Source organism: Vulpes vulpes, chromosome 14 (genome assembly GCF_048418805.1).
Source record: "Vulpes vulpes isolate BD-2025 chromosome 14, VulVul3, whole genome shotgun sequence".
Classification (NCBI taxonomy): Eukaryota; Metazoa; Chordata; class Mammalia; order Carnivora; family Canidae; genus Vulpes; species Vulpes vulpes.
In genome coordinates, this window is record NC_132793.1 from 24,782,661 (window position 1) to 24,805,377 (window position 22,717).

At 57.6% G+C, this 22,717-nt stretch overlaps 2 protein-coding genes across 6 annotated transcripts; one reads left to right on the forward strand and one right to left on the reverse strand.

The window, feature by feature from the left end:
* The first annotated feature begins 217 nt into the window (after positions 1-217).
* Positions 218-16,378, forward strand: NECAB3 (N-terminal EF-hand calcium binding protein 3). 5 transcript variants are annotated; one of them, XR_011996940.1, is made up of 13 exons: positions 219-443; positions 2,332-2,356; positions 3,861-3,969; positions 4,946-4,971; positions 5,183-5,280; positions 13,178-13,314; positions 13,572-13,690; positions 13,841-13,920; positions 14,025-14,078; positions 14,579-14,691; positions 14,845-14,922; positions 15,251-15,481; positions 15,568-16,378. XR_011996940.1 is itself a non-coding variant. In XM_072736093.1 (13 exons), the coding sequence occupies exons 1-13, from the start codon at positions 321-323 to the stop codon at positions 15,594-15,596; spliced, it is 1,083 nt and encodes a 360-aa protein (XP_072592194.1). In that variant the 5' UTR covers positions 221-320; the 3' UTR covers positions 15,597-16,378. The 5 variants fall into 5 exon arrangements, 4 of the variants coding, with proteins under 4 accessions (XP_072592197.1, XP_072592196.1, XP_072592195.1 ...); XM_072736093.1 differs by having other exon boundaries at positions 221-443; positions 15,390-15,481; XM_072736095.1 differs by lacking the exon at positions 14,845-14,922 and having other exon boundaries at positions 15,390-15,481.
* On the reverse strand, positions 6,389-7,865 carry ACTL10 (actin like 10). Its single transcript, XM_026009880.2, has one exon. The coding sequence runs from the start codon at positions 7,233-7,235 to the stop codon at positions 6,498-6,500; it is 738 nt and encodes a 245-aa protein (XP_025865665.1). The 5' UTR covers positions 7,236-7,865; the 3' UTR covers positions 6,389-6,497.
* Positions 16,379-22,717: the final 6,339 nt, after the last annotated feature.

The following is a 22,717-nucleotide window of genomic DNA, read 5'->3' on the forward strand; positions in this document are numbered from 1 at the left end:
CCTCCCAGGCCCACAGAGCCCGTCTGAGCCAGAACTGGCCCCCGGGCGGCTCCCGATTCCGGCCGCCAGCCCGCCCGGAGCCTCTGGTCCCGGAACGGCGGGGCGGTCGGGCCCCCGAAGCCCGCGGCCGGCTCTGGCGGAGGCGCGGCGAGGCCCCCGGGAGGGGCGGGGAGGAGCCGCGGGGGGCGGGGCCGCGGGCGTGCGCGCCGGCGCGGCGGGCGGGAGGCCCCGAGTCCAGGCGGCGGCGGCCAGAGCCCGAGCCCGAGCCCGAGCCGCAGCGAGCCCCAGCCGAGAGCCGTTGCCGAGTGGGTGGCGGCGCCATGGCGTGCGCGGGGCTGCTCACCGTGTGCCTGCTCCGGCCGCCCGCGCCCGAGCCCCGGCGGCCCCCCGCGCCCGCGCCCGCGCCCGCCGCCCGGCCCGCCGGACTTGCGCTCCTCCAGGACGTGAGTGGGGGGCGGGTGGGGGGCGCGGGCCCTCTGGCCCCGGCGTCGGCGCCGTCTGCTCTCCCGGTCTCTCCTTGCCCGTGTCTCCCTCCAGATCTGTCTGGGCCCCTGCTCCCGTCTCTGGGTCTCTGCTTCTCTCTGTCTCTCTCTGCCCCTGCTGCCTCCCTTCTCCGTCTTTATCTCGTTTCCATTGTGTCCATTCTCTGCCTCCTTATCTCTCCTGGTCCCCTGGCTGCGCGGCACTGCCCCTGCTGCCTCCCCCACCCCCAAGTCCACCCCATCGGTGTGTCTGATGCGGTGGAGACGGTCAACACTTGTCACAGGAGCGGCCCCCTCTATAGCAGCCCCCGGCTGGGCTGACCCAGGCAGGGGAGCCTGAAAGAAAAAACAGCCCCCTGACTCCTGACCCAAGCACTGATCCCAAGAGTCCCTGAGATCCGACCCAGGGGCCGTCGGGTCCCACAGCTGATCAGGATTGCCCACAGTGGTCTATACATCCCTCTCGTGGGTGGCAGGTGGCTCCGCAGCCCCCTGGGGGCAGTAGCATGGAGCACCCTAGCCAGGCCTCCATCACTGCCCTGAGCCCCTTCCCCCCTTTCACCCTGGTGCTCAGCCCCATCCTGGCCCACTAATGCCCCACTTTCAGAGGTCTCTGCCTATGGGAAAGACTGTACTCCTGTCCCCTCCCTGCTGCCCCCAGTGACTCAGCACCTTGACCACAGCCCTGGATGGAAGAGACTTATCTGTCCCACTTCCCAGATGGAAAAACCAAGGCCGGAGGAGTCCGGAATATGTTCATGATCACACATGGAGTCAGAGGCATGCTAGGGTGTGGCCCCAGATGTCCTCATCCACAGCGTCGCACCCCTCCCTGACATCTCCATCTGCCCCCCAGGCCACATTGGGCTGCTGTGTGACCCTGAGCCAGTGGCAGGCCGCCTCTGAGTCAGGTGCCTGGTCAGGGGTTAAATTCATGCCAATGCTTCACTGACAGAGAAAACAGCTGGAGAGGAGTGGCAGTCAGGACCTGGAGCTGATAGGGGTTTTCTCTTCAGTCTTTGGCCTGCCTCTCCTTGCCAGGTGTGCTGGTCTCCCATCTACTGGGCTGCTTGGGGTGATCTGGGACTCTGGTCCCTGACCATGTCTTGACTCTTCCTCTCTATCTGCCTCTGTTGCCCTTCATCTCTTCTTTTCTGTAAATACAGCCTGTCCAGCCTTGCATCCTGGCACTCTCACTCCCCCTTGCACATGTGCACACACAGGTGCGCGTACACACATACACACACACACACACACACACACACACACGAGCCTGCCCAGAGGCCTTCACACACTGAGTCAGACTCATAAGAAGCCCCAGACCGGGAAGGGTTAACTCCAGGCACTCACAAAGGAAGGGCTAGCCACTGCCCACACATCAGGCTCTTAAGCAGCCAGGGAGACAGCCGTAAGCAGGCGGTCTGGGGATGGGCCATGGCTATGCCACAGAGATGAGGGGTTCGGGTCTAGGACAAGGGCCCAGGAACGTGGCCCGTCCTCCCTCCCTCGTGCTGGGACCGTGCCAAGGTCTGATGCATCACACAGAATCCAGGATAGACTCCAGGTGTGGGAGGTAGGGGTGCCGGCAGCTGGCCTGGAGTGCCCACCATGAGGCCAGGCCTGCAGGAGAAGTGAGCAAGTGGTGGGACCTGCTGTGTGATCTTCCTGTGCCCCCCTCAGTGGAAAGCCTCCTGCAGGGCAGATCTGGGTAGGGAGTTGGGAGCAGGCTGGGCAGAAGGAAGGGTGAGGTGGGGGCAGCCTGGCCCGCTGAGGCCCTAATGAGTTGGGTGGGGGCCCTTGCCTCCCGGGCAGCACTTACAGTTCCCATCTATGCCCCTTTGTCCTCTAGGTTTTCCGCAGAGCAGACAAGAATGGTGAGTGTGACTTCCCCAGGGTCCACAGTGTGGTGGTTCGGTGGGAGGCATCAGGGAGGCTCAGCACAATGTTGGGTTTGGGGGCACAGTCTAGAATGGAGAACAATCTTAGGGAGACCCAAATCAGAAGAATCACTCCAGGCATCCTTCCCAGAGGGAGTGCCGTTTGGAGTTAAGCTTAGCAGGATGGAGAGTGGAGGGAATGTGGTTTAGTCAGAAGCTGGAGGTGGGGGCGTACTCTCACACAGTGCCCTGGCACAGTTATGGGTAACTCTTCTATATGACTTCATGTTGTCCTCACAACCACCAGCTAGGTGGGAATTCTTCACCCCATTTCACATACAAAGGAGCAGAAGCCCAGAGAGGTGAAGCAAGTTGCCTGAAGTCACACAGCCTTTAAGTGGTAGGCCTTGAACCCAAGTCTGAGTGATGCTTGGTCCCAGGCTCCCTGTGTCAGGGGCTTGGAAAGGTGGAGTGTGGAGATGAGGCCTGTGGAGGATTTTATTTAGACCTTTACAGGGCTCAGTAACTTTTCGTATGACCAACCACCTGGACCTAGCCCAGGGTGATGCTGAGTCCAGGCAATCAGCCTCCCCTACCCTGGGTGCTGGGCAGTCTCAGATCTTGGTCTGGGAAAACCTTGAAAGCTCAAGCAGGAGCCCTTAAAGGAGCCGCACTTGCTGCCCACTGATGACTTGGGGCAGCCCACTGTGCCCTGATCGGCCAGGTGAGGGTCTGAGCTGTGGCAGCCAGTCCTCCTTGGCCTCACTTCCATCTGGGGTCTTCAGACCCTTTCGTGTCTAAGTCTCCTGGAGACAGGATGGTGTCCCAACCCCTTGATCAGGACACATGGTTTCATTTGTGTCCTTGTGTGGAACAGTGTTCTGCCTGGGGAGGCTCAGGTCCTTCCCCAGCTCTGCTCCCCCAACCCCACCTGCTTAAAGACCTTACAGGCCAAATCCCCAGTGTCTTCCGCCATCCCAGTGGTGCTTAGACTATGTAACTATCTGTCACAGGGACCCTGCAGAGAGGAGATCATTTCCTCCTAAGCCAGCCTGCTGCTGCTTCTTGCAGGAGCTCCAGCTCCTCTTAGGAAGATCTTATCTGCCTCCCAGTGGCTTCTCTGGGAAGGGCGTGGGTCCAGAGCAGCCTGGAGCCAGGCTGGCCGGCAGAGACTCAGGCCCCAAGTCCTCCAAGTAACGTCTGGGTCCTGCCGTGATCTGGCCGCATCCCAGGCTGTTCATTTGTTTCTTCATTTGGCAAACATTTATTGAGTCGCTGTGCAATGCCACGTGTGTGCTGCTCTGTCCATTGGGTGCCTGCAAAGTGGGCCCTGTTGCCTTAAGTGGGCACCTCTAAGGACCCTTTTGTCTTCAGATCCCCCTACCATGCTCAGAATTCCATTCCACCGGGCTGAATAGTCTTTGGGGGGGGGGGGGGTCTGAATCTGGTGGCGGGGTTCAGGGATACCAGCTCTGCTCTTTGCCGCCCCCCCCCCCCCCAGATGATGGTAAGCTCTCATTTGAGGAATTCCAGAATTACTTTGCCGATGGGATTCTCAGCCCTGGGGAGCTGCGGGAGCTGTTCAGCAGCATTGATGGGCACTCCACCGAGTAAGTACGAGAGGGGGTGGATGAGCCGTGGGTAGGTGTGAGGCTAGGCTGTCCCAGCCCCACTGTGTCCCCTGCTGCCTTGCTTCCTTATGGAGGATGGGGGGTTGCATAGAGAGAGAGGTGCCAGGGCCTGATGCCAACATTACCCACCCACTCACCCCCTCCCTGGCTCCAGCCTTGTCCGTCACACTCCTAGCTGGGACCCCAAAATAGCCAGGTCTGAGTCACCACCCGTGGTTCAGCCCACAGGTGTCCCCCCACCCATTCCCACTTTCTGCAGGGACCAAAGGATGCCTGAGGATAGCCTGCTTCCACCCATGGACGCAAAGTGCCTGAACACACACTCCCTCCCCAAGCGTGCTGCCGCATCTCCAGGCCTTAGCAGGAGATGTACGCTTCCCTCCCCATGCTTCCTCACCTGGGTGCACATGCATCCGCAGCTGTCCCTCCCTCTCCCTCAATATCTCCTTAGGATAAATCCCAGCCTCTGGGTCAGCATTCAAGGCTTCCATGCCCTTCCCTATTTGAAACTTGAGCTGGACCTTTGGTCTTCAGGGCTGCCACCTCCCCACACCACCAGACACTCCAATCAAATTCCTGTCCTTCAAGGCCTATCTAAAGCAGCGTCTTCCTGGAAGCCCTCCCTAACCTACCAAGTAACATCTGGTGCTTTCTAGGATTTCCCCAGACTTGGCTTCCTGTTCCCAGTTCTGACCACTCCTCTCTGGCCTGTGTCCACATCTCTCTCACTGGGCCTGAAATCCCCTTGGAGGCCAAGGGTGGGTCTGAATTTTTACCCTCAGGAGTACCCTTGCTGCCCCTCTGGGCCCACAGAGCAGCTTCACCTGGGGTAGAGACAGAAGTAGCCTCCTCGTCAGGCTGAGCTGGGAGGGCAGTGGGAGGAGCATGGCTTCAAAGTGCCAGGCCACAGGCTTACGTCTGTGGGACTGAGGGGTGCCTTCTCTTCTCCCCACAGCAATTTGGAAACAGAGAGACTGTGTGGTGAGTAGGCCCACCGGGAGCTCTGGTCTCCCGGGACCCCTGGGCAGGTGGGCATGATGAGAGACGGTTTTTCTCTCCTAGTGGAACAGGATGGGCTTGGCTCAGGATTTGAGGCCTGCTTGGCTGCTGAGGAATTCCAGGTTGGGTCAGTGAGGCCACGGAGCAGGTGGGGGCTGGTCTGGGAACCTTTGAGCACCTCCTCTGCCCGCAGACTATTTCTCAGAACACCTGGGTGTCTACCGGCCGGTGCTGGCCGCACTGGAGTCGCTGAACTGTGCAGTGCTCACTGCCATGGACACCACCAAGCTGGTGAGTGGAGGGGTTGATGGGAATGAGGGCAGGGGTGTCTGCTGTGCTGTGGGAGCCTCCACTGTCATGGCTCAGGGCTGTGAAGCTAGAGGCTTGCGTTCAAGTCATGGCTCTCTCACTTCCTAGCTGTGCACCTTTATCTCCCCGGGCCTCAGTTTCCTCATTTGTAAACTAGGGATCATAATAGAGCTTACTTCCATACATTTGATGTGACAAATGAGAATGAAGGCTGGGATTTTTGTCTTTCTCGTTCTCTATTTCCAACACCCAACACAGCAGCCACCTAATACCTGGAGCTGTGGCCACCTTGGTTTCTGTTATTGGCCAGACCTAGCTGTTGTGGGGTATCAAGCCCAAGACCCAGCAGGGATGGGGTGGGAGGTGGGGCATGCTCACACACAGCCATAGGCCATGAGGCGTGTGGAACCTGGTGGGGCAGGGCCTGTCTTGAGGACATGTGTAAGGCTGGCATGTGTGCACCCAAGTGTTTCGTTTGCATATGTGGCCACATGTGCATATAAGCACAAACAGTGCTCACAGCCAGGGCTCTAGTTTCTCAAGATAGTGACTTCAGAAATACAAGCCACCCCTCCCTTTATGTGTTCCTTTTAAGAGATGTCTCCACTTCCCATTGCCCCATAGCTCTTGATAAGGAGGCCAGAAGGGAACAGTGAGGAGGCCCAGAATTGTGCCTGACCCCACTTTTTACAGAAGGGGAAACTGAGGCCCTCAGTAAGTCAGTGAGCAGTTGAGGACAGGGCTTCCTTTTCTCATTGCTTCCCCATGGGATTTTATAGGTTTTCAAAGGGTCATCCCTTGAACTTTGGCATAGGATGGGAATCCAAATGGTACATGATGAGGGGTTGATGTGTTGTAATTTCCGTATCTGTGTCCTAGACACAAGTGGGGTTGTTGCCTTCTTCATTGCCATGGAAACAGGGCCCTGAGGGTAGGCACCTGGACTGGTATTCCCTGAACTGGCACTGTTTAGGTAGATTCAAGTTGTAGGTCACGGTGGGGGTCCTAGGGGTCCGGATCACCTCCTCCTGGCTCAGTAAGGGGTAGGGATAACCCATCTGCGCATGATGACTCTGCCAGCTCCAATCACTTGAGACTTTTATCTGGAACTCAGTGCCTCTGATAGAGCTATAGGGCAGCCCACCAAGCCTCTGCCTCTGCAGCTGCTCACGGGGCCCCACCCTCCGGTACAGCATAACTCAGTTGAACACTTCATGCACTAGCCTGGAGCCATACTCCTGGTACATGGCCCGGGTTATCCAGTGGCATTGGAAGGAGCGCAAGGAGGCCACCATGGAGCCGCCTGTCCATACTGCTGTGCCACGCCCAGGCTTGGCCACCAGGTGCGGCCTCAGGGCCCCATAGCCATGCCTCCGGCACTGTGCCTCCAGCTCCATTTCCAGGCGCTCAGTGAAGCCGGGGAAGAGTGTGGAGCCACCGGCCAGCACCACAGTATCAGCGAGCCGAGTGCGTAGCCTTGCGGGAACCTTCTGCAATGCCTGGAAGACCAGTGCAGGCAGTCCTGGCTTGGTCTGGCCTAGCAGACGCGGCTGGAAGATGGGTTCGGGGCAGCGGAAGCGCTCGCTGCTGAGACAGACAGAGCAGCCATTGCCTAAGCAGAAAGTGGCCGGGTGGTGGCGGTCAGGGTTAAGAAGGTCACCCTCGAAGTCCAGCGACACATAGCAGCAGCGCTTCTTGAGCTGTGTGATAGCCTTGCGGGGCAGGGCCCGCAGCTGTAGGTCGGGGAACGCGGCCACCAGCAGGTCCCGCAGGTAGCGCGACAGGGTGCTGCCTGCCACGTCCAGCCGGAAGGTGGCCTCCTGCCACGAGTGGCCCGCATAGATGGCCGTGGCGTGGCACACGCCCGCGCCTGCCTCCACGGCCAGGCCGCTGAGCGCGCCGGCGGAGCAGAGCGCCAGCCACGCGGTGCTGGCCATGTGGCACGCGGGCACCGCCAGGGCCTCGAACAGCAGCTCGGCTACCTTCTCGCGGCCCGCGGGCGGCGCCGACGGCGAGTCACTCACCAGCACGGGCCACCGCTCCGGGCACACCCGCAGGCCGCCCACCAGCAGGCGCTCCCACAGCCCCTCCAGCGCCTGCCAGTCCACGACCACGCCGTGCCTGATGGGGTGCGCCCGCGCCACCCCGTCCCCCAGCTCGCAGCCCAGTGCGCCGGGCCCCGGGCTGGAGCTCTTCAGCACCAGGCGCGGCTGCTGCTCGCCCGCGAAGCCCGCCTTGACGAAGCCCGAGCCCTGGTCCAGCACCACGGCCACGCGGCCCCCCGGCGGCGGCCGTCGGAGCCGCCTGCTGCCGCACAGCGAGGCCACCGTGGCCTTCGGGCCCGGCCCTGAGGCTCCTGCCTCTCTGGCTGCGGAACTAGCGCGCTCTCCTGGCTGCAGCCCCTGGGCCCGAGCTTCCGTCTTCCGCCCGCCTGGACGGCTCTTTGCAGCTTCTGGCTCCGCCCGCAGCCCCGAGGCCCCGCCTCTTCCAAGTGTCCTCCGCTCTCGCCTGGCTCCAGCCGCTTCTGGCCCTCTTCGCCCTCCTGTGGCCCCAGGCTCAAGGCTCACCTTGCACCAGACCCACCTCTCTGAGGACTCACCTCTGCTACGTGGCCCCCTTCCCCGGCCGTGGCAGAGAGGGATGATGGGCGGGCCACATCAAATCCTTCTAGATAGTGAGAAGCCAACAGGAGCCGCAGAGCTCTAACACGGAGGGCGCCTTGTGGTAATGTCCTCCGGACATATATCCTTCCTTGGGGGCCCAGGCGTCCAGCCTAGTCCTTGAGCCCCAGGAGATCTCCTGGCACCTCTCTCCTGGCCTTGACTTAAGTCTTTCCTGGTTGTGGAGGTGGGAGGGGGTGGTCAGAGAAGGAAGGAAAAGAACTTGGATTGCACTCATTGTGACCTCAGTCCTCAGTACCTGCTGTGCTTCCACAGCCCACCCATGAAAACTCCATTCCTCTCTCCTAGGACAAGGCCAAGAGTGGTGATTTTGGCGTTGGGGGATCTGGTCTCAGCTGCCCAGCACAACCAATCTGATTTGCTCCCAAAACTACTTCAGATTATCTGATGTATTCTGGCCAGATGTGGAGCCACGCCCCCTTCCCCACCCCAGTGCTGAAGAGAAAGCTCTTTAAAAAAAATTATTCATGAGAGACACAGAGAGAGTGAGGCAGAGACACAGGCAGAGGGAGAAGCAGGCTCCATGCAGGGAGCCCAATGTGGGACTTGAACCCAGGCCTCCAGAATCACAACCTGGGCCAAAGGCAGGTGCTCAACCGCTGAGCTGCTGAGCCACCCACACGTCCCTGAAGAGAAAGCTCTTAATCATAGATCTACAGCCACTCTGAGGACCTCTGTGCTCAGCCCTGAGGGGCCCAGGCAGCCTACACAGGGACCCTACTTTCAGGGGCTTCCATGTATGGACTCTTGAGGGACTGTGTTTATCACTTCAGTTCTGAAGATGACTCATTGTGTGCCCCTGAGCAAGTCCCAATCTCTCTGGGCTCGAGCAAGTCCTACTCTCTCTCTGGACTCAATTTCTTCCTCCAAAAGGTAGTAATAATCCTTCCACAGGAAAAAGGCCACTTCTTGTCTCTGCAGAGTCTGTTTTCTTTAGGACCATTTTGGTTGCAGGTGGAAGACCTACTTAGGTGAGCTTAAGCTAAAATAGGGCTTTTATTACAAGGAGCTTATATGTCTTATAGGAACCAAGGGCAAAGATGAAATCAGGTTTCATGAACAGTCTGGAAGTACAGCCTGACTGCAGGATGTGTATTATCTCTGCACTATTTATTCTTCTGAAGACTGGCTTAGGCCCACATATGTTCATGTAGCAAACAGTCTCTCAGAGCTCCAGAATTACAGTCCCAGGGTAGAGGCTGATAGGACCGCCTGGGTCGATCACGCATGGCCAGAATGTGTGGCCACATTGAGGAACATGGTTACCCTGATTGTAACCACATGGATGGTAGGTAAGGGTCTGTTCTTACAAGCATTTGGAGAGATGCTGTGGGCCATGCAACCTCCAGCCTGATGCAGGGGATATGGAAGGGATGTCGACAGTAACGAAAGTGCATCTTCAGCAGAAGTTGAGCCTCTGTCTTTATTTTTTTTTATTTTTATTTTTTGGGAGAGCCTCTGTCTTTAATGAGATAGGATCTTGACCCCTGCTGCATCTGCCCTCTTTGGGACATTATGAGGTGGTCACCAGTGGAAGGGTGGCTACAGGTTCAGTAGAGCTGGGCAGCACTCAGGCCTGAAGCTGGGTTCAGGACCCGGGAGAATGAGGACAAACAGCTGGATCTTTCTCACAGAAAGCATGCCAGGCCTCTCCTGGGTGAATTAGGGAGGTAAACCTTGCATTGGAGACCACAGTGGCAATATAGCCAGAGCAGGGGTGAGGTTAGGAGTCACTCAGAAGCCCTAGAGGGAGAGACTAAAGCTGGGGCCTGGGCCTGCACATGACAACAGGAAGTTTGGGCATTTCCTTGTGGGCCTCGGAGAATCAGTGAACTGTCCTGCAGATAGCTAAGTGGTTTGGAAGAAGTTTCTGGCTGCAGTGTGGGCAAAGGGATGGCACAGAGGAGGTTGGAAGACAAGTGGCTGAGGTGACTTGGGGGTTCCCAAGCAAAGTGGGGCAGGAGTGAGGGAACAGAGGCCCACACACCCCAGCCTGGTGCTCTCGCAGACAGAATGTGAGTCCCAGGCCCCAGCCCTGCTGGTTGTGGAGCCTTCACAGTTCATTCCAGGGTGGTGGCTGTTTGCCTGGGACCCTCCACCGTGCCTAAGAAAGACTTGTGAGTGTTGGGGACTCTTGGACCCGTTAGGCCTCTGTGGGAACCAGGCCCCTCCCCCTAGCTTGGCCAAGCCAGGGTTTGCCCAAACTCCCCTCCCTTGGACCTGTAGACCTGGGAGGGTCTGACCAGGGCCTGGAGTTGGAGGGAAATAGCTTCCCTCCACCGTGGCAGGGTGTCCCCTCGCCAGCTCGGGGCAGGGGGCAGGGGTCCTGACGCGTGGCTCCCAAGGAGGAGGCGCACACAGGTTCTGGCACCAGAGCCTGCTGCTCTGCCATCAATACACCGGGTCATCCCTGTCTCGCTCTGGGCCTCAGTTTCCCCCACCCAGCTCAGGGCCGCGCCGCCCCGAACAGAGCTAGCTGGCGCCGGGTTTGCTATGCACTCTTTATTGGGCCGGGCCGGGCGCTCGGCGGCTCCGCCGGCGCGGCTGCTCCCCGGCGGGGTCGGCCTCGCGGCCCGCGCCGCCCTCGCTCAGCGGGCGCGCCTCCAGCCGCTGCCCGGCCTGCGCGGCCTCGGCCCCGCCCCCGCGCCGCCCCCCGCCGCGCCGCGCCTCTCCTCCCGCAGCCGCGCGTCCAGCAGCAGCAGCAGCAGCAGCAGCGCCAGGATCGTCTTCATCTCGCGCGCGCGTGCGCCCTCGCTCGGGGCCGCGCCGTCGCCCGCTCCTCGCAGCGTGGGCGCCGCCGCCGGGGGGCCCCTGGGGATGCCCGCCGCGTCCTCGCCGGGCCGCCCGGGCCGCGCGCCGGAGCCCGCCGCCACCTCGGCCGGCTGCTGCCGCTTGTCCGCGGGGAACAGCAGCACGATCTTGGCCTGGGGGGCGGGGGGGGGGGGGGCGCAGCAGCGTGAGAGCCAGGAGGGCACGGCGCCTTCTTGGTGAGGATCCTTCCGTGCCCGGGGGCGGGAGTGGGTCTGCCCCGTCCCATCACGCCGGACGCCTGCCGCCCCTCTGGGAGCCCTCGCCCGCCCCTGTTTGTGGGCTCTGCCTGCCCTCCTAGCCTTGGCGCTGGGACTTTAACGCGCCCCGGAAAAGCAGTACGTTTTGAGGCCAGGAGCTGGAAAGGGGGCTTAAGGGAATACCCTGTGCCCATAGCCTCTGATTCCCCATGCGGGGCCCTCTACCGATGTGTCCGAGTTGGGGGGACCCCTTCCTGCCCACCCTCCTGGACTCCCCGGTCTCCCGGTTTCTCCTGGTTTCCTGCATCCCTATCCCTTTCTGGGCTTCTGGGACCCTCATGCTCAGGAGGCGTTATCCACGGCCTTCTGTGCCCCTCGGACTTAGGCCCACAGGGCCTAGACTCCGCGTCCCCTCTTGGCCACCTGTCCAAACACCCCTGACTCCCCCCAACCCCTAGCGCCCTGGCACTCACACTTGGCTTCTTCCTCTTGAAGTGGCTAAAGAACGGTTTCCGCCCAGCCTTGTCCATGTCAGGTGGGCTCTCCTTGCGGGCCTGCTTGGGCACTTTGGTCCTCTTGTGAGAACTGTTGTTTCCCATGGCAGGGCCGGTCACCACTGGGGGCCACAGCCCATGCTGCCTCTGCCCTGCCTTCTGGCTGGGGTGGGGAGCACCCCGCCTCTGCTCTGTCCTGGAGACCACATTGTGACCTCATGGGTCAACCTCACCAGCTCCAGACTCTAAGCTCCTCCTCCCAGAACCCACACGCAAATCTGGCTCCATTGACTTTGACTTGTGGCCTTGGTTTCTCAGCTATAAAAGTGGGCTGATAATCACGAAAGAGGCAGGGCTTGTAAGGTGCTTAGTGGTGAGTGGAGAGGAGTTTTTTGTGGTCCTGTTCTGAATTCTGACTCTGCCACTAACTGGTTGTATGATCTTGGCCAAGGTAGTCAATTGCTCTAGGCCTCAGTCTTCTCATCTGCAAAATGGAGTCAATATGATTCCTCTAAGTTGTTATGAAGATTGAATTAAATTCTGCTTGTAACAGGGCCTGGCACAGAGTGGATACTTTTATGTTAGCTGGGTTTTTTTGGTTGCAAGTAACAGAACTGATCAATAATCTGAAGTGCTCAAAAGGGAATTTATTGGATTTCAGGGAGCTCAGAGCATGGCCAGGAAGTGTGGAGACCAGACTGGGACAGACAGGTCAGAAGCCATTGGCCTGTGTAAGAGTGAGAGGACCCAGCCCCCAGTCTGTTCCTGCCTCCCATCTCATAAGCCTGGTCCAGCAGGCCTCCTCCGATGGCTGAGCTGAGGCAGGTCACGGACCGGAGATGAAGCCGCGGATGGATGGTGCCTCTGGAGCCCCTCGTGGAGGGTGGGCAAGCACCTGGCTAGACCATGGCTCCTCAGGACTCCCATCCTGGGCTGTGTCCTCTGTAGGAATTAACTCATTGAAGTTTTTCAACAGCTCAGTGAGATGGCTATTATCATCCCTGTTTTCTAGGTGAGGAAACTGAGTCACAAGGAGGCGAAGGTAGTTGGAGAGTCTCTGAGCATCCCACATGAGCAGCATAGGGCCTGGCACGTGTCGGCCTTGTCTTTCTGCCCACGTTGGGAGGGGCTGAGTGGAGGCTAGTGATGTAGGGATCAGTGCTGGTGTGTGTGTAAGGACAGTGACCTGGCTGGCTGTCTTGTATCTGCAGCTCCTAGGAAAAGGTAAATGTTTGTTGCATGGATGAGAGAATGAATGAATGCATGCACAGATTATGAGTGTAGGGCCAGCTGGTGAGTATGGGGTCACATCACACCATCCTTTGCCTCATGTGTCAAAAACTGGCCTTTGGATGCCCTGTGACCTGCCCTCCCCGCTACCAGCCTAGCTGTGCCTGGGGCCACCCTGGCGGAAGCTGGTGGCCCCAGCAGGGAAGGGGCCTTGTGGCCCAGAAAGGGGCAGATGCCTCCCTGTCAGTGCCTCACACCTCCCAGAAAGGGAGGCCAGGCCCTCACGAGAGGAGTCCAGGCCCTGCTCCCAGTCCCAGCACTGCTCCCACTCTGGTTGCATGCTCTCTGCTCTTCATGCTTTCTCGTTGCTTTGATGGGTAGAGGGTGGGGGTGAGGGAGCAAGGCCGTGGTCCCCTGTCCAGAAATACGTGCTTGAGGCCAGGAAATGTTGACCCTCTGCCCTCAGGAGTATGAGCGGGCCTCCAAGGTTGACCAGTTTGTGACCCGCTTCCTCCTGCGGGAGACAGTGAGCCAGCTACAGGCCCTGCAGAGTTCGCTGGAAGGGGCGTCGGACACCCTGGAGGCCCAGGCCCAGGGCCCACGGTATGTGAGGTGCCCTGCAGGTCATGGTCTCCACATTCTGGGCCCTCAGCTTCCATCTCATTCTGTAGCTCCGGTATCCCAGAGCCCACATTCTTGTTCTTGGCCAGGGAGGCCAAGAGGGGGTGGCTGGCTTTGAGGCTGCCTCTGTGTCCCAGGAAACCTGTTGTGCCCCACCTGTGTCTGGCCCTGTTCTGGGGCCCCAGTCCTTGGCCCGGGGGCCTGGGAGCAGTGGGTTACCCCCCCCCCCACTTCCCTAGGTCAGATGAAGACAGCGTGGAGGTGCAGAGCAGGCCCCATGGCAGCCGGCGGGCAGGGCGCAGGGCCCTGCGGAGTGTCAGTCGGTCACCCAACTGGTGGTCTGGCTCCTCAGACACAGGTGCGCCTGTGGCAGAATGGGACGTCTGGTGGAGGAGGGTGCGGGGCTGGCTCAGGGCCCACTCCTCGACTGCCCCCTCGGTACATCCTGAGAGTTTCCCGGCGTAGGGGGCCCCGGGCCTGACTTTCCACTGTGGGTCTCCCATCCCAGGGCAGAGCTCAGAAGCCGAGATGCAGTGGCGGCTCCAAGTCAACCGTCTCCAGGAGCTCATTGACCAGCTCGAGTGTAAGGTGAGCAGCCACGCGGCCGGTGCCCCAGGGGGGAGGACCTTTTCTGGAATCACCTAAGCCAGTCACACACTGGGAGCCCTGCCCACACTCCGTGTCCTTCACAGGCCCCTAGGCTGGAACCTCTGCATGAAGAGGAGCTTACCGAGGGGCCTGGCTCGGTGAGTCCAGGAGAGGGACAGGCACTGGGGATCGGGCCCGGAGGAGGTGCTCTGAAAGTGCACGGGCTCATAGGGCCAGCTGCTCCCCGGGCCTCTGTCAGATGACCCTTCCCCACGTTTGGCCCAGCCCTCACCCCCCAAGCCTGGCGCGCAGGTGCTGGGCTTTGGCACTTGCTCCGTGACCCTGTAGAGATCACTGCCATTAGTTTCCCTCACCTGCATTCCTAAAAGCTGGGCCTGGGCAGTGTGGACGGCAGTAGGAGGGGGAAATAGTGGCAATACTGCAGGAGAGAGGGCCGATGGCTGGATCAAGGCAGTGACCTTGGCCACGGGGAGAGGACGAGGGAGTCAGGGATGTGGGGGCCAGGTTGGGGCGGGAGCTCGACCTCCCGGTGGGCCGGGGCTGGTGTAAGTTGAGAAGGGCGGAGTCCCCAGAAGGCCACGTTGGTCCCTGGGCTGCCCCGCCTTACCCTTGCTCACCAGGCTGCCTCTCTTGTCAGCACATCCTTGTGGCCCAGCGGCAGGTGCAGGTGGCAGAGGAGGCCCTGCAGGATTTCCACCGTGCCCTGTGCTGCTATGTGGACTTCACAGGGGCCCAGAGCCAGTGCCTGCAGTGAGTCCCTAGCGGGCTAGTGGGTTGGCCAAGGTCAGGGGAGGGGGCTGAGCTGGGCAAAGGGCCAGGGCTCCCACTAGACACCCTGGTTGGGTGGGCAGTGGTGGTGGTGGCAGCCTGGGCCTGGCCTGGCCATCTCTTTGGCCCCCACAGTGTGTCTGCCCAGAAGATGCTGGACAATGCCTCTTTCACCCTGTATGAGTTCTGGCGGGATGAGGCCTCTTGGAGAAGGTATGGATGGTGTCTGGAAGTTAAAGTTTATTGAGTATGGGCCCGGGAGTGAGTCAGGCTGGGTTCCAGTTGTCCTCTATTCATTGGCTGTGTGACTTCAGGAGGGTTTCTCATCCCCTCTGAGCCCAAGAAGGCTCCTTTCCAAGAGAGGTAAGAGGTCCACCCTCCTGTGAGCCAAACAAGATGGTGTATGAGGAGCTGAACACAATGTCAGGGACACGGCAGGGGGTAGGCACTCAGTAAGCAGTTAGCACCAGGCCACACCCTGCACTTCACATACTCTGCTCCGTGCCCCAGTACAGTCTGCACTATTTTCCCCATTTCACAGAGGGAACTGAGGCTCAGAGCCTGTATGAGGCAGAACTGGGATCCAGATCCAGACAGCAGGCCCGGGCTGGGAGCGGGGAGCTTTCAGCCAGGTGGTCTTGCCCTGTGGGCACCAGCTCCAGCCTCAGGTCCCTCCCCAGGCACCAGCATTCTGCTTGTAGTAAGGCCTTCCAGCGCATCCTCATTGACCACCTGCGGGCTCCGGACACCCTCACCACTGTGTTCTTCCCAGGTATGCTGTGGCTCCCACCCTTCTACTGCCCTGTGGAGCAGCAGTGGGCCCCTGATGGCCTCTGATCCTCAACCTCTGACCCCTAGCTTCCTGGTGGATTATGAATAATAACTGAGCCTGACCTGCATAAGCCAAGGCCCTGGGGCCCAGCTGCCTCATTCTGGAGCTTCTGGACTGGTCAACTCAGCACCAAGACCAAGGACGCTGCCTCTCTTAGACCTGGGGCTGGGCTCTCAGAGGCCCCCCAGACCAGCTGGTGGAGAGTCTCTCAGCCCAGGGATCAGGAGTTGGGCTGCTTGCTTTCTGTTTATCAATCAGTGTATTTTATTGTTTGTAGCTTTGGCCTCTGAGGCACTCTGGCCTCTGCCTGGCTCAGGAGGCTTGGATTCTGGTCCCTTCCATCCCAGCCTTGTTGTGTGGCAGAGTGGGTTGCTTCCCTCTGGGTGGGCCTCGGGCTGTCTGGCTGCTTCGTGGGTACCCTGCTTTCTTCCTGCTGTCCTGGGGCCAGGCTTCTGCTCTTCCTCAGCCAGCAGAACCAGGGCTGATGCTCAGGGACTACCCCCCCCCCCCCCCCCCCACCAAACCTCAACCCGTGAGGCTGGGCCAGATCCGTCTGCAGTGTGGGGTAAGGACCTGGGTGTCCTCGTCACCCTCCTGGGCTGGCAGGCTCCCAACTCTTCCAGTATCCTCCTCTGCAGGATCCTGGGTTGGTTTGCATGCCATTTGCATATAATTTGCATGCTCATGCCCACCCATACTCAGGGCACTATGGGAAGTCCCAGGGTGACCTTGCCAAGTAGCAATAATTTGGGCCCAGTGTCACCTGCTCCTCCCTGATACCTCTGAACCTCAGCCCAGGACCCCAGCAGAGGCAATAAAGGAAGTGGTCACCTCTGGTGTTGTGTCCTCTCTCTCCCTTGGCAAGGTGGCCAGGCTCTGGGGTTGGTTTGCGTCTCAGACCAGTGACTTAGGGCAGGCAACCTTTCTTTAGAAATCAACCATTTCCCATCTTGGGTCCCCATGCCTGTAGGTGGTGGGAACTTCATCACAGCTGACACCGGTTTCCTCAATTCAGTGCCCTCTCACTTCCACAAACTCTGGTTCTGGGGTCTTTGCCTGGGAAAGGGAGTGGACTGGATTGGGTCTCTGCTCTCAGCTCCCCGAACATCGGGTGGCTATCCTAGCTTCACCACCACCCTCCTTGCCAACAAGGTGTGATCTGCAGTTGGGGACACAGAACCTTCTTGGGTCCCAGATAGTGTGGTTGGCTGCCTGTGGAGGTCCTGTCCACTGACAGAACCTTCCTCCCCCAGCCTCTTCCAGACTGATTTGTCACCACCACCACCCCCACCTCCCGTCACCTGACAGAACCAGATGCAGAATGGAGCCACCTGGGGAGAAGGGATTGGGAGGCATGGAGAGAGGTGACTGACCTCTGCAGCTCTATATGGGAGGCACATGGCACCACAATGGCATAGGACAGGACGGCCTCTGACCTGGTCTGGAGGGTGTCCGGGTCAGGAGATTTTAGGCAGGAAAACACGTGATCAGGCTCTGGCCCCATGAGGGGGCTGGTGGTGAGGAGAGCTTGCCTCACGGAACTGAAGGAAGCCTAGCAGCGGGCTGAGGCTGGGGCTAGGGGACTGAGGGCTGAGGCGGAGGTGGGGAGGCGGCCTGGCCTCAGAGGTGCTCCTTGCTGAGGAAGCGTGGTAGGTTTCAAGCCAGGGGTGACTGGCCAGTGGGCTAAGTGACAGTTCACCAATGTTCCTGAATGCCCTGGTGGTGCCAGGACAACACCAGCTCAGGGTGGACAGCCTGGTCTGGGACTCTAGGCAGGGTCTTCCCTAGTGACCCCGCAGGAGATCAGACTTGAGGGGGGACACAGCTGCTCCCACTGGCCGGGCCACCCAGGCCAAAGAACCAGCATAGGGGTCCCCGGTGGCTTCCTGGCCAGCCCCATGCCAGCCTGTGCTCCTGCCCCCCTCTTCCCAGTCTCCTGGCAGTTCCTGGAAACTGCAGCCAGCACGGTGCCACACAGCTCTGGGCAGGCTTGAGTGGGTTCCAGTGTCCTGGTTAAAGGAGGAGCCCATCCGGGAGGAAATAATCCTGCTTTCTGCCCTGTGTTCTGGTTGCTTCTGTTCTGTTTCCTCCACAAAAACAGCGACAGCAAACCCTCAAAACTAAAATAATCTTCCCATTGGTAACTGAACAAAGATGCTGACACCTCTTAAGGCACTGTCTCCTGAGGTTCCCTTGCCTGCCCCAACCTGCCCTGGAGTTGGGAGCTGAAAGCTAACTTTTTTTTTTTTTTTTTAAATAACAGTGGGTGGTGTCCACCCTCCCTCACAGAAGCTTGGAGGTGCTGGGAGAGGGGTGTGGCAAGTGGAAGGGTGCCAGCTCAGTCGCCAGGGTTGGCCTGAGATCCAGCTTAAGGATGAGTAGGGGTGTCTGAAGGCTGTGAGCCGTGGCTGGGTGGGGAGAGTGCAGCACACAAAAGGAGCAGGAGGTGGAGCCATGGGGTGGAAGGGCTTGGAGGCAGCCAGGTGGCCAGGCCCAGGGAGTTCACATGATGTCTTGCAGGTAGGGGGGAGCCAGGAAGCTGTCAGGGGTACCCTGGGGGTGGGGGCAGAGCCAGCAGTTCTCAGCAGGGGTGCAGGGGCACCGAGAAGGCCAGGCCGCCAGGCCTTTTACATTGTGTGCACTTGGCTCTGGAAAGCCACCTTCATCTCCATCTTGTGGTCACCCTAACCCCCAGATTGTGGCCGCCATCACCTCTGACCTAGGACACTGTGGCAGCCTCTTCATTGGGCTTCCCATCTCTAGTTGTCCCCCCACAGTCCTTCCCCCATAAGGGAACAGACCACACTGCTTTCAGCATCAAGATCAAGTTTGAGTTCTGGTATTCAAGGCCCCTAGCAATCAGCCCCACTGCCAGTGTGTGAGCCTCCTCTCCCTGAAACACAGGAGCTGAGCTTGCCTACGTGCAGCCTCAGTCACTCCCTCTTGGCCTCCCCCAGGCTCCCCACCCACCCACCCCGCCCAGCACAGAAATGCAGTAGCAGGTCAAAGCCATCAGGTCTGGGTCACCTTTCCAGTCCTTGCTCTCCATGCCCTGTTTTGGGTGGCTCTTCTGCTCATTTCAGCAGCCACAGGGCACCTGCTTTGTGGGAGGTGCTGGTGAGAGCTCCCAGGTCAAGGGCAGGCAGGTACTGATGCTGGGAGATCCCCTAGGTCCTTCCACCAGCTACCACCCCCAACCCTCTCACCCACTCCCTGCACCTGCCTCCTCACTTTCCTCCCACCTGTGCCACTGACTCACCTGCACACATTCAAACCTGTCCTAGGGACTGGCCCAGTGCCAGGCCAGGTGCATGCAGTTTAAATGGCTACCATGGGGCTCTAGCTGTCGGAGGGCAACAAATACACAGCCTCTGATGGGTCAAAACAGAGGGACTGAGAATTAGGTGGGCCTTTAGAAAATGATTATATATACTTTTTAAAAGGTCTACACACCTAATGGGGTTGAACTCGTAACCCTGGGATCAAGAGTCACATGGTTTACCGAGTTACCCCCAGGAAATTATTCCCAAAACAAACACGTAAGACACCACGCTCCAGGCGGGATACTGAGACAAAGATGAATCCTCAAGGAAATCACATACTGGCAGAGGGAGAAGCAGGCTATGAGAACAGCTTCTGTTTACAAAGCCCTCCTGGGTGCCAGGCCCTGTGCTGGGGTAAGTCCCACACGATCACATTTCACCTCACAACAACCCAATGGTGTAGGCATCACTAGGATCCCCGATTTACAGACGGAGAAATAAGCTCAGGAAGCAAGGCTCTTGCTCCAAGTCACACAGCTGGATCTACTCCCTGGCACCCACAGCGTCCTGCTGTCAAGCATGAACAATGCTGAGGAAGATCTTGGGTGTCCTCTAGTAATGGAAGCCAGCCCAGGGGCTGGAGGACAGTGACAGCTATAAGGACGGAAGGAAGCCAAACCTTGGGGCTGCAGGATGGCAGCTGGGGCAGCAAGGAAGAGCTGTGGGAGCACAGAGGTGGAGGGTGGATGGTATGGGTCATCCAGGGCCCAGCCATCAGAAGGTAGGTGGTGGTGGTGTGAATCCTCTTCATTTCTGGAATTCCCTAGGAGGCACCCAGATAATGTTAGCTGAACTCACGGGGCAAAAAGGAAGTTTCAGAAAAGGTTAGTGCAAAGGGGAAAGGAAAAGTTCCTGAAGAGGAATTGGGCTTGCGGGCTGGAGGCACCAGAGGGACCAAGTCCGGCTCTTTCCACAAGAGGGCGCCCAGAACCAGGCAATGAAGCTGTCCTGGGGCCCCAGCGGCAGGGTGGGTGAGTGGGGTCTCTAGGTTCCCCCAACCCTCCAGGGAGGGGGCACAGCCGAGGAGGGGGTATATCCAACTCAGGACCCTGAAATACCAGCAAGGAACAAGCACAGGCAAGCAAGAGTTCAGGTTGATGTGTTTGGTCATTCTGAGATTGTGTCATCATCTCAGGCCAATTATTTCCCTTTATAGGGAGAAAAACAGGTCAGTAGGTGCCTTGACTCCACACTTTGTAAAATCTGAAGGGGCTCTCCGGGATCCCTGGGTGGCGCAGCGGTTTGGCGCCTGCCTTTGGCCCAGGGCGCGATCCTGGAGACCCGGGATCGAATCCCACGTCAGGCTCCCGATGCATGGAGCCTGCTTCTCCCTCTGCCTGTGTCTCTGCCTATCTCTCTCTCTCTCTCTGTATGACTCTCATAAATAAATAATAATAAAAAAAATTAAAAAAAAAACTGAAAGGGCTCTCCACTTGAAACCTACCTTACAGAAGGAACAGCTCTTTCCTATTTTCCATCACCTTGTCTATACATATAGTCCATGCTTCACTCATTTTCAGATGCAGCTACGATGCTGGTCAGCAGTGCATGGACAATTTCAATGATTGTCCTCCACAGAGCTGGATTCTCAAATCTGCTTGGTTCTTTAGTCTGTTTACTTAGTTTTTTTTCCAGCACCAGCTTTAGTGGTTTCAGTTACATTCTGTACGTGATCAGAATATCAGAAGTTCCAGGGGTCTAAATCAATGGTTTACCGTTCTTGCTGACTCTTGCTCATAGTGGCTCATTTCCTTGGATGTTTAGTCATTTTTTTGGACACTTTATAATGGATAGATCATTATTTTTGGTATTTTGATTTTTCTTTAGAGGATTTGCATTTTTGCTTCTGCCAGGAGGTACTGCAAGCCTAGAAATGTTAATTCCTCAGCCTCAGGAGCATGAAAATCTGAACCTCAGACCTGAGTCTTCAGTCAGATTCTCCTTCTTCAGAAGGGCGGAGTTTTCTGCTCAGTTCCCTTTGCAGACCATTTCCCCCTTTTCCTTTTCGCTGAGGCCAAAGCCAGAGTGACCTGGCTTCCTGGAAAGGTCTCAGATTTGCTTCTCTATTTTGCAGGTTTATAGTGCCCCAGAGGCAGTTAATCCCTCACACTCCAATTTCTTGAAATTTCTTCTGACCAGTGGCGGTACAGGTTTCTTCTTTTGTGTTCAACCACCTCTGAGGTTTTGGTTTACTATACTCTAATTTTTTCTTGGCCTTCAGGGATTTCCTATACTTTCTCATCTGTGACCTCAGCAATTCAGTTAAAAGTATATTCATTGGATTTATCCAGCCTGTAGGTTTTTTATGGTAATGGCAAATATATTGGCTTGCAGTTTATTTTAAAAGATTTATCTATTCATGAGGAGAGAGAGAGAGAGAGAGAGAGAGAGAGAGAGAGAGAGGCAGAGGGTGAAGCAGGCTCTTCACAGAAGCCTGATGCAGAACTTTATCCCTATCCTGGGATCACGACTTGAGCCAAAGGCAGCCACCCAACCATCCCACACTTGCAATTTCTATAGCAAACTTAATATTATATCGTATTATCACTTCAGTCCCTAGGATTTTTTTTTTTTTCAGAACTAAGGCAGACTGTGGATTGCTGACTTGCCTACCAAATGTGCTTTTGTTAGGCTGACAGTCACAAGGCTGATATCCTGTTATTGTTCTAGGTGGTGGACTGCACCATTGGGCAGCTGCCAAAAGACTGGCAGTTGGCACCATCTGCATGAAAGATCATACAGCAGAGCCCCCACCTTGCCTTCTGGGGCCGTGGCCACAGCCCAACCTGAGATCACTCCCTTTGCATTTTGAGGGCCTGTGAAGCTGGTGGTGCCAAGAAGCCTCTAGGGCAAGGCTGCTTACAAGTAGGTCTAGGGCAGGGGCGCCTGTGTTGGTCTCAGGGTCCTGTGATCAAGTCCCACATCTGCCTCCGTACTCAGCATGGAGTCCCATTGTCCCTTTGCCTCTCATGCTCTCTTTCTCCAAATAAGTGAAATCTTAGGGGAAAAAAAAGGTCTAGGGCAGGTGACAGGAGTGAGGATGGGGCCAGGGCCTTGGGAAGTGAGTCCTCAGGTCACTGGCTAGGAAACTGACCCTATACATACAGGTGTGCATGGGTGTGTCTGCACCAATTTGGGTCATGTCACAACTGGTTAGACCACCTCAGAGCCTTGTTAAGTACAACACAGGGTCTGCAGGAAGCACTGCAAGCTAGTGGGTGTTCAGGGAAAGCAGTTTGAACGTATGCTCCAGGGATCCAAGAAATGTTCAGTTCTAGAACTCCCACCTCGGAAAATTAACCCAAAGAAATAAATCCTGTGAAGGAAGATGTTCACTTCAGTATGTTAGACACGGAAACCTTGAAAGCAGTCCAATTACCTGGGAGGAGGTGAAGAGTTAAGAAAATTATAGCCTCAATTAAATCATACAACTACTAAGGAAATAAATGTATAGGCAACTGTGAACTCATAGGACTTAACATCAATGTAAAGGAACAGGAATGAATATTCACAAGTTAAAAATTTCTAAGGAAATACATACGAGCTATTAGAAAAAAGTACCTACAAGTCTACTACATCTGCTTGAGGCTTTTTCTTTCTGTGGTTCTATTTTCTGTATTTAAAGACGACTTAATGGGGAGGAGAGCTAGTGAAGAACCGGGAGTGTCTGTAAGCTGTTGCTGCCCTTGACTGCAGACCCAGAATGGGCAGCCAGCCTGACTGGGCCTGGGCCCCTCACTGGCTTCCCAGAGCCCTAGAGCTGAAACTAGCTCCTTAGCAGTACCTCTGCCTTCCACTAGCCTGGGTGCTCTTTAGATCATGGCAAGAACTGCTGGAGGCCCCCCCCACAAAA